This window comes from Oryctolagus cuniculus, chromosome 4 (genome assembly GCF_051225735.1).
Source record: "Oryctolagus cuniculus isolate XC-2025 breed Fujian yellow rabbit chromosome 4, ASM5122573v1, whole genome shotgun sequence".
NCBI lineage: Eukaryota > Metazoa > Chordata > Mammalia > Lagomorpha > Leporidae > Oryctolagus > Oryctolagus cuniculus.
In genome coordinates, this window is record NC_142870.1 from 2,865,697 (window position 1) to 2,876,362 (window position 10,666).

The 10,666-nt window shown below is 64.1% G+C and overlaps 1 protein-coding gene across 2 annotated transcripts; it reads right to left on the reverse strand.

Annotated features, from left to right (window-relative positions):
* Positions 1 to 595: 595 nt before the first annotated feature.
* On the reverse strand, positions 596 to 9,032 carry NDUFV3 (NADH:ubiquinone oxidoreductase subunit V3). Of its 2 annotated transcripts, XM_051829962.3 has the most exons (4): positions 8,911 to 9,032; positions 7,644 to 7,764; positions 2,754 to 3,665; positions 596 to 817 (listed from the first exon to the last, which is right to left on the reverse strand). In XM_051829962.3, exons 1-4 carry the CDS (start codon positions 8,956 to 8,958, stop codon positions 660 to 662), a joined length of 1,239 nt encoding a protein of 412 aa, XP_051685922.3. In that variant the 5' UTR covers positions 8,959 to 9,032; the 3' UTR covers positions 596 to 659. The 2 variants fall into 2 exon arrangements, with proteins under 2 accessions (XP_051685922.3, XP_051685923.1); XM_051829963.3 differs by lacking the exon at positions 2,754 to 3,665.
* Positions 9,033 to 10,666: the final 1,634 nt, after the last annotated feature.

Sequence of the window (10,666 nt, forward strand, 5' to 3'; positions counted from 1 at the left end):
AACCATACAGTCACTACACACCCACCACACACACCACCATAGTCACTACACACCCACACACACACCATAGTCACTACACACCCACACACACCACACCACAAACCATACACTATACACAAACCACAAATCAGTCACTACACACCCACACCACAAATCATAGTCACTACACACCCACACCCACCACAAACCATACACTACACCCCCACCACACCCACACACACGCCCACCACAAACCATACAGTCACTACACACCCACCACACCCACACACACACCCACCACAAACCATACAGTCACTACACACCCACCACAAACCATGCAGACACTACACATACACACCACACCCCACAAACCATACACACCATCACCCACACCCACCACACACATACCCTCACCCTCACATACACCCCCATAAACCATACATGCCCTCACCCACACCACACACCCTACCCTACCCACAAACCATGCAACACCACACAAGCCCTCACCCACACACCCCCCCACACCCATACACTCACCCATGCCCGCACCACACCCTCACACCCCACGCACACATGCACCCCCCCCATACCCACCCCCACACACCACACACCCTCGTGCCTTGAGCGGGTTTTATTTTCGGAGGCGGGGACGCAGACGGTCTAGACCGCGGGCGGCTCCCTCAGTGCCGAGGCGACTCTCGCCCCGAGGAGGGCTGCGGCATCCTGAACTTCGAGAGCTCCAGGTTGAGGTCCAGGAAGGTGTAGGGGGTGTAGTCGTGGTGCTGGAGGTTCTTGTAGGTGGTGGCGTCGGACGGCTCCGCAGGCGCCAGCGCGGGCTCTGGGGAGGAAGGCAGAGCGTGAGGGGCGGGCGCACTGCCTACAGCCCGCGGCGGGGGCCCAACCGGCCACAGGAGAAGCTCCCGGAGCCACGTGCCCCCGCAGCGAGCTGAGTTCACCCCAGCGGCGGAGACGGGCACCAGGCCCTGGCGTCTTCGCGTGGTTCCTCAGCCTCGGACGCCTGCGGAGGGACTCCGGGGCCACCTGAGCTGCTCTGCCCTGGAGACCGGCTGACAGCAACCAGCAACGTCAGGAGGAAACTTGCAGACACGCAGCCCGCGAGCCTCCTGGGTCTCGATCAGGCACACCCGGGGCTCTGTCAGGGGCGGCCTGCGCCGCGCGGCTGACTGCTGTCTGGAGGAAGAAGTGGCTACAGCTTAGGTTCGTAGACTGAAAATACGAAGTCAGCTTTACTTCTCTAATGGGAAAATTCACCAAAGCCCGCACACCGGAACTTCTGCCGATCCTGAGACTGCGAAGTGTGGGGCAGAGACAAAAGAACCCTGTTCCCAGCCGTGGCACACGGGCCGCGGGTTAGGCGGAGAGCTGAGGGCACGCGTGGGCACCCGGGCGCGGCACGCGGCTCCACCACCGCGTGGACGCCCCAGCTCCACTGCCCGGTTTCAGCTGAGCTCAACGAAAGCACGAGGTGACAGTTATCCCATCTCAAGCCAACAATGCATCACCGTGGGTAAGACGAGGAAGGCGGCAGCAGAGACGCGGGCTCTAAGTCTCGTCGAGACCCAGCCCACGTGGGAGCCCGCGAGCCCGCGAGCCCGCGAGCCCGCAGAGTCGGCCCGGCCCAGCCCAGCCCACCCAGGGGCTGTGCCGTTCCGCCTTCTAAGGACAAAGAATATTTGGAAAAGCAAGCAAGCGTTCAGGACCGCAGTCTGAGACCCGGACTCTGCGTCTTGTCCTGCGGGCGTGGCGTCCACTCCGCCCCGCAGCAAGCGACGGCAGGCGGCCGCACCAGGAAACGCGGCCCGGGCGTCTCGGCGTATCAGAGAGGAGCGAGGGCAGGGGAGGAACACACGGCCCATGGCGGCGGCGGGGCGGCGTCAGGGCCGCGGCCTCCCAGACGAGTGCCCAGGACAGCGGGCAGCACAGGAAGGAAGACCGTCCACAAAGCTCGCGACAGCAGCTCAAGCAGACCACGGGCTTTCGGGAAACTCAGAGAAGGGCTCCACGCAGAGCTTGGCTGAGTGACACCTGGCACTTCCTGCTTTAACTCTAAAAAGTGAGTGTTCGCTCAGGCCTGAGCGCGCGAGGCAAACGTGGGGCTGGGTCTGCCCAAAGACCCCGCACCCAGGGCAGACACTGAGCTCCCACGCTCGCTGGCTCAGCCAGACGCTCTGCAGGCACAACAGTGGACACTCAGCGCCCAGAAGTTAGGGCAGGACATCAAAACTACACTGTTCAGGGAGCCGTCAAGAGTGCCAAGGGCACACTCCCCAGCTTGGGGCGGCGCTGTGGCGTAGCAGGCGAGGCTGCCGCCTGCAGTGCCGGCTCCCACGTGGGCGCCAATTCGAGTCCTGGCTGCTCCACTTCTGATCCAGCTCTCTGCTCTGGCCTGGGAAAGCAGTGGAAATTGGCCCAAGTGCTTGGGCCCCTGCACCCACGTAGGAGACCTGGAAGAAGCTCCTGGCTCCTGGCTTCGGATCGGTGCAGCTCTGCCCATTGCAGCCAATTGGGGAGTGAACCAGCAGATGGAAGACTTCTCTCTCTCTGTAACTCTTTCAAATAAATAAATAAATTAAAAAAAAAAAAAAAAAAAGAAAAGCGTAAGGCGCTTCAGGGCCGCGTGTGAGGCAGTGGATCCTGCAGGACAGGCACGCCGCCCTTCTCCCATCAGCCCTGCTGCCCGTGGCCCAGGTCATCGCACAGACACAGGAGGGAACTAACTGGAGTCGGCCCCGGGGACAGGAAGGGCTGTGTACCCTGTGCGGCGTCCCGCGGCGCCAGTGCAGAGGCGGCCTCCGTCACCCCGCCCGCTTCCTCGCACACGTCTTCCCCGTCCACGGGAACGGTCTTCACGCTGCCCGGGGGCTCCCGATCTTCCAGGACCTCCGCCGTGGCCGTCGCCTGCCCGGCCGTCGCCTGCCCGCCCACACTTTCTTTTCTCGTCGGGGGAGACGCGGCCTTCAGGCTGGGTCCCGGCGCTCGCTCCCGATGGCTCTGCTGGGCACCGGGGGGAGCGGCCTGCAGCTGCCCTCCTGGGCCAGCCTCTGCCGTCGCGGGGGCAGACAGCCCTGGTTCCGCGTGATCGGACGAGGCGTCTCTGATGTCACACGGCTTCTGGCTTCCTCTGTCAGCGCCAGCCGACCGCACTGCTCTCGGCACCTGCTTCCCCGCTGCGTCCCGCCGCCCGAGCTCGGCGCCTGCTTCTGGCTTGCGGGCTGCGGCTTTGGGCTTGGCCTCGCCTGTGTCCTCCCAGGGCTGGGCGGGGGTCCCGTTCTTCCTGGGTGGGTGGCTGACAAACGCGTGCGGCTTCTGTGCCCGGGCTTTCTCCTCTGTGGAGGCCTTGGCTGCTGGGGGCCTGCCTCTGCTCTTCTCGTGAGGACGGGCGCCTGGGCGGTCACCCTCCTCGTCGGACTCGGAGTCGGAAGAGCTGGATGAGGACGAGGACGAGGACGAGCCGTCCGGCCCTCTCCGGCCCTCCCGCGTCACTGCTGGGTCTGAGCGCCGCTCTCGGGACGGGAATGGAGCTTTCCGAGGAAACTCCACCGAAGTCTTCCCGGACAGGAGCCCGTGCGCCCCTCCGCCTGTGCGGCCAGCCGACGGGAGAGCCCGGGGCGCGGCAGCCGTCTGCCTGGCCGGCAGCTCTGCCCCCTCCTGGGGCTCCACTACATCTAGGAAATGCACAAAGAGCAGCGTTATTTTCCACACTTGACCCGACACCCGTCACACGGCCGCGCTCGGAACGTCACGGTGTGACGGCCCCGGGGAAAGCCGGCTGGGGGAGCCTGGCCAGGGTGCCGCCGCCCAGCCTGCCCCCGCTTCTCACCACGGCACTTCCCTCGAGACGACGCTTCACATTCTCAGACCGCACCCAAATCTAAGGTAAATTATAATAAAGATAGTTTTGAATGACATTCAAGTTTCAAAAATGCGTAATCGCTTGAATCCCTTAAAAGACATATTTCTCAAAAAACAAAAGAGTTCAGAACCGTGACTCCTATCTGGACGTGGCGCGTGTACTGCCTGCACACGTACAGGGGTCCTGCAGCTCAGAGCGCCACCCGAAAAAGGAAGACAGGTCCTTCAGACCACGTGCGTCGCTGGGATTCCCTCAGCCAGCAAGACAGAGCGTCACAGCGCCTCCCAAACTGGAATTTCCTGTCACGCACACCAGAGGGAACAGGCTTTAAGCCTGAAAACATTCCAGTATGAGAGTCCCATATTCCAGTCACTGACAGAGGGTGGGATTTTGTGGAAGAACATCGTCGTCGCTTTCCTCGCAAGCACAGAACGCCCTCCCAGCCTCCTTCTGAACACCAGGCGGTGTGTGCTGAGCCGCAGACGGACAGACGAGGGAGACAAGGGGCAGCACACGCTCACGGGGGGGGGGGGGGGGGGAGAGGAGAGGGGAGGGCGGCAGGCGGACACGGAGAGGCCTAACCGCCCCCGGCGCACTGCGGCCACCAGGCACACAGAGCAGGTGCCGAAGCAGTAAGCGGCGGCTCTCAGAGCTCAGGACGCTGCACGCGGCACGTCGCCGACCGCCGTCTCCCTGACCACGCCTGTACCACTCAGAAATCCCAACCGACCGTGCACGGTGTGCGGCCTCCGCCACCTGCCAGCCACCCACCTTTACTGTTTTATTTTCCTTCCAAGACTTATTTATTTATGTGAAACGCAGAGCTCCAGAAGGGGAGAGGCAGAGGTCTTCCACCTGCTGGTTCACTCCCCAGATGACCCCAACTGCAGGGCCGGGCCGGGCCGGACAGCAGCTTCTCCTAGTCTCCCATGTGTGTGCAGGGGCCCAGGCACTCGGGCCATCAGCAGGGAGCTGGGCTGGAAGTGGAGCAGCCGGGACTGAACCGGTGCCCATACGGGATGCCGGCGCTGCAGGTGGAGGCTTAACTTGCTATAGTCTTTACGAAGCTACGCAGATGTTATTCAGTCAACAACTTAATGCTCACTGGCAAAATTCCACCAGTGAACGGATTCAAACTCACCAAAGCCAGAGGGCCTTGTGGTTCTCCAAGAGGGTGCACGGCGTGCACGGTGCACCTGTGAGGGCAGCCGGACGGCGTGCACAGTGCACCTGACAGCAGCCGGGACGCTGACACCTGCGCCACGCAGAGCCCGAGACCGTGGACGGAAAGAGGCAGAACACGGGCTATGGGCCGGGGCCCTGCCTGAGGACAGACCCTTGACCTCTGCTGAGCGCTGTGACCCTGACAGCAGCTGCCCAGGGCCCCGTTACAGGCAGCCGGGAGGGGCTGAGGGCGAGAGCTCCTCCAGACCCCTGCCCGTCACCCACACGGGGGAGGCAGCCCTACACGTGCGGTGTAGAAGCACCACTTATTCTCTTCGTACAGGGATTCACACATAAGTGACAGGCCACAGCTGTGTGTCAGGTTGCCTTCCCTCCCAAGAGTACTCAGCCGTCCACGGAGCAAGGACACAAAGCGTGCCCCAACCTGTCCCACGTGCATCCTGCTGAGGCCCGCAGGGCCCACCACCGCCAGAGACACAGGCTGCTCCCGGAGAGCCCCCACAGCACAAGGTGGGTGGTTCTCACTCACGATTCTAAGAAGGGACTCCTGGGGCCGCCTGCAGTGCCAGCATCCCGTATGGGTGCCAGTTCGAGTCCCAGCTGCTCCACTCCTGATCCAGCTCTCTGCTGTGGCCTGGGAAAGCAGTGGAGGATGGGCCAAGTGCTTGGGCCCCTGCACCCACGTGGGAGACCTGGAAGAAGCTCCTGGCTCCTGGCTTCAGCCTGGCCCAGCCCTGGCACTGCAGCCCTTTGGGGAGTGAACCAGTGGACGGTCACTCTCTCTGCCTCTGCTTCTCTCTAACTCTGCCTTTCAAATAAATAATGTTTTTAAAGGGGGGGGGATGGCTCTTTGGCGTGACCATCTGAAAATCCATTTAGCCGTAACTCATGAATCTGTGAAGTAGAATCACGGGCATGAGACGTCAGGACGTTAGTAAAGAATTCGACTACTTGTTCGCTAGTGAACGCTCAACAGATACCAACATGTGAGGTGTGACAGTTCACCTAGCGCTCCCACAGACGTTCCCAGGTGTGAAAATGGTATCGTGACTGCTCTGGGAGGGAGTCCTTGTGTTCAGAAACACACTGAAGCACTCGCACATTCAAGGAGAGCCGCACACCGAGTAAGTTCCTGTGGAATCCAGACCCCAAGTGGACGGGGTGCAGACGCCACGGGACGGCGCCCACGTGGACGGGGTGCAGACGCCACGGGACGGCGCCCACGTGGACGGGGTGTAGACGCCACGGGACGGCGCCCACGTGGACGGGGTGTAGACGCCACGGGACGGCACCCAAGTGGACGGGGTGTAGACGCCACGGGACGGCGCCCAAGTGGACGGGGTGTAGACGCCACGGGACGGCGCCCAAGTGGACGGGGTGTAGACGCCACGGGACGGCGCCCACGTGGACGGGGTGTAGACGCCACGGGACGGCACCCAAGTGGACGGGGTGTAGACGCCACGGGACGGCGCCCAAGTGGACGGGGTGTAGACGCCACGGGACGGCGCCCAAGTGGACGGGGTGTAGACGCCACGGGACGGCGCCCACGTGGACGGGGTGTAGACGCCACGGGACGGCGCCCACGTGGACGGGGTGTAGACGCCACGGGACGGCGCCCACGTGGACGGGGTGTAGACGCCACGGGACGGCGCCCAAGTGGACGGGGTGCAGACGCCACGGGACGGCGCCCAAGTGGATGGGGTGTAGACGCCACGGGACAGCGCCCAAGTGGACAGGGACGGTGCCCAGGTGGACGGGGTGCAGATGCTATGAGGTTCCAGGCCCGGCTGCTCCACTTCCGATCCGGCTCCCTGCTACTGCTCCTGGGAAAGCAGCAGAGGATGGGCCAAGTGCCTGGCCTGCACCACGTGGGAGACCCTGGCCGCACTGGCCGCCTGGGGAACGAGGCAGACGGTGGAGCAGCTCCCTCCTTCTGAAACTTAGGTCAGCCTTCGTAAACAGACTGGTGGGGGCGACGGGAAGCCGCACCCGATCCGAGCTCCGGTTCTCTCTGTCCGGCTTCCTGCTGACGCGTCCTGGGAGGCCACAGCTGCACTCGGGTCCCCGCCACCCACACAGGGGACCTGGACAGAGCTCTGGCCCGGCCCAGCGTACCACTGCAGACATCCAGGGTGTGATCAGTGGCTCTTTCCCGCCACCGCTTTGCCTTTCAGATAAACACACACATGCACACACACACACACGCACACGCACACACACACACACACACTGTCGCAGCACAGGCAGAACAACTGTGGAACAGCTGCAAACAGCCCAGACGTCCTGCATCCGCACAGGGCGGGAGATGCCTGCTCCCCGCGCCCCCGCGCCCCTGCACCCCACTCCCGCACCCTGACTGGGTGAAGCCTGGGACCCCAGCTGGCCCCGGGACTGGAGACGGGGAGTGGGCGGGATTCACGGCGGGGCCCTGGAGATGCGGCACGGCTGTCGGCATCACCCGCTCCATGTCCTCCCCTGGCGCGTGGAGCACAGAGCAGCCAGGCCGGGCAGGGGACCACGGCCAGCTGTTCCCGAGCGGATCCGGGACCCCGTGGGGATGGCGAGCAGGGCTGGCAGGAGCCCCACGACGGCCCTGAGGTCTTACTTTTGGGTGCACCCTGCTTCTTGGGGGTCGGCGGCAGTCCCTTCTCACTCCTCCCGGATTCCGCGGAGAGAGGAGCCGTGGCAGCAAATCCTCGGAACACGCGTGCTTCTAGGAGCACCGTCTGGTGGAAGAACGAACACGCGGGGCTGTTCAGCAGGGTGCCACCGGGCCAGCTCACGACCCGTGAGGACCACGCAGGAACCGCACCCGGGCAGAGGGCGTCACCCGGAGTCTGTCTGCTTATCTTTAAAGATTTATTTATTTATTTGAGAGGCAGACACAGAGACAGACAGACAGACAGACAGACAGAGAGAGGTCTTCCATCCGCTGGTTCACTCCCCAGTTGGCCGCAACGGCCGGAGCTGTGCTAATCCGAAGCCAGGAGCCAGGAGCTTCATCCAGGTCTCCCATGCGGGTGCAGGGCCCAAGCACTTGGGCATCTTCCACTGCTTTCCCAGGCCACAGCAGAGAGCTGGATAGGAAGTGGAGCAGCCGGGACTGGAACCTGCGCCCACGTGGGATGCCGGCACTGCAGGCGGTGGCTGTACCCGCTACACCACAGCGCCAGCCCCCACACAGTGTATTTCTAATGGTTACCATGATTTTCCCAACATACTTGTATGCGCGGTATGGAAATTCTAAATAAAACAGGGGTTTCACGAACAATCACGACCAACACGCGGTGAGTGACAGTCCCACGGGGTCTTTTCCCTCCGTGAGCCCACAAAACACTGTTTCTGGGGCCGGCGCTGTGATCCCACATGGGCACCGGTTCGAGTCCCGGCTGCTCCACTCCCCATCCAGCTCCCTGCTGTGGCCTGGGAAAGCAGTGGAGAATGGCCCAGGACCTTGGGCCCCTGCACCTGCGTGGGCTTAGCTCTGGCCGTTGTGGCCAACTGGGGAGTGAACCAGCTCCCCCACCCCCCTTCTCTCTTCTCTCTGCCTCTAATTCCGGCTTCCAAATAAGTAAATAGATCTTGGGCCTCTCACCGCGCGTGGACTCAGCGGCGGCCCGCAGGCACACGCGGTGCGGCCACGCGTGTTCGCGGGGCGCGCACGCGAAGGCTGACCCCGCGCCCCAGAGATGGACCCCCCGCACACACTGTATTTTAAATTATCCTGCAGCGAACGCCGCAGCAGCACCGGGCCCGCCCAAGCCCGGCCTCCCCTCCCGTCCCGGCCACACGGGAAGCAAGACGTCGCCGCCCTCGGCCGCCCCGCGGCCCGGCCCCGACGCCGGGGTCCCCCCGGGGCCGCCCCGCCTTACCTTCAGCGCTCCGGCTCGTCCCTGCCGCAGCAGAAGCGCGGCCGCCATGGCGTCCGCACACGACCAGCCGCGCCGAGTGAACACCGGCGGAGGTCGCACGGACACGCAGGCGAACGCTGCGCGCGCACTCCCGCCTGAGTACACGCCCCGTGGGCCGGGCTCACCAATCACAGGCGAGCACGAGGGCGGGGTTGGGCGGGGCGGGAAGCGCGCGCCTGCGCTCGCCCCGGCTCGGGAACCCGCCCCTTGGGCCGAATTCACCAACCACAGGCCGCGTGGGGGCGGGACGGACGCCGATGGACTGCAAGAGCCCGCCAATCAGAGGCAGGAGCGAGAAGGGCACCGCCCCCAGGCCGGCCCGGAAGATGGGTCCGCGCCCTGCGAGGCGCTGTGGGTGCCCTTGTGGGCGCGGAGGAGCCCGGGGCGGGAACTGGGACTGCTCCTCACGCCTTTCCCCGTCGTCGCAGCCTTGAACCGACATCCTGCCCGGGCGCGCAGCCTCCCACCTCGTGTCCTGGCGACCTCGCACCCCGTGACGTCAGCGCGGTCCACGCTGACGTCAGAGTTGGCGCAGGTCAGCAATGGAAACTTTCAACCCCCGAATGTTTTTATTTTTATTTATTTATTTTTTTTGTGACAGGCAGAGTGGACAGTGAGAGAGAGAGACAGAGAGAAAGGTCTTCCTTTGCCGTTGGTTCACCCTCCAATGGCCGCTGCGGCCAGCGCACCGCGCTGATCCGATGGCAGGAGCCAGGTGCTTTTCCTGGTCTCCCATGGGGTGCAGGGCCCAAGCACCTGGGCCATCCTCCACTGCACTCCCTGGCCACAGCAGAGAGCTGGCCTGGAAGAGGGGCAACCGGGACAGAATCCGGTGCCCTGACCGGGACTAGAACCCGGTGTGCCGGTGCCGCAAGGCGGAGGATTAGCCTAGTGAGCCGCGGCGCCGGCCTAACCCCCCGAATGTTTACAGCGTTCCGTGTGGAGAGCCCTCCGAAAGCCAGGCTCAGTCGTGGAGCAGGGGTGGATGGTCAGCCTCAGTGCGGGGGCCCACCGCCCCTGGAGGACGGCCTCACTGATGGGTGTGCGAGCCCGCCCCAGCCCACCGCCCCACCAAGGACGGATCAGAACCACCAGGGAAGCAGAAAGCGAGGCATTTCCTGTGGCTCGGGCTGGGGAGCAGCGCCCAGCAGGTGGAAGCAGACTGGAGCCTTCGGCCCCTGCCCCTGCCCCTCCCTGGGAGCCACAGCCTGGACCTCGCGTGCTAGGCCCTGGGCAGGGTGGGGGAGGGGTGCCGGTGGGGGGAGGGAGGAGGGTCTCACATCGTGGCATCCTCCAGGCTCTGGGTGCAGGTCCAGAGCTGCTGAGTTACGACGATGGCAAAGCCAGCTCGGCCGTGGACTTGCTGTGGCCTGAGACACTTCGCGGCCTCGCCGGGCCCAGCCAAGCCTGTCGGGGAAATACACCACCGGGTGGCGCCCCGCTGCGCCCGCCTCGCCTTCCTGCACCACTTGGTGCCGTCTTCGTTTTATACCTGGATTAAGCCGGTCTACGAGTCCCCGGACTCCCTGGGCACTCTGATCAGACCCTGGTTCTGGCGCCCCCAGGATGGGCCGTGGTCCCGACGGCCCGCTGCACCAGGGCTCAGGGCCCTGTCCAGTTGGGTGACCACCAGCCGCAAAGCTGTTCCCTCCAGACAGCGGCCTGTGGAGCCGTGGCTGTTACACCCAGCGCAGGGGTAGGCCCTCCCACAGGCCTG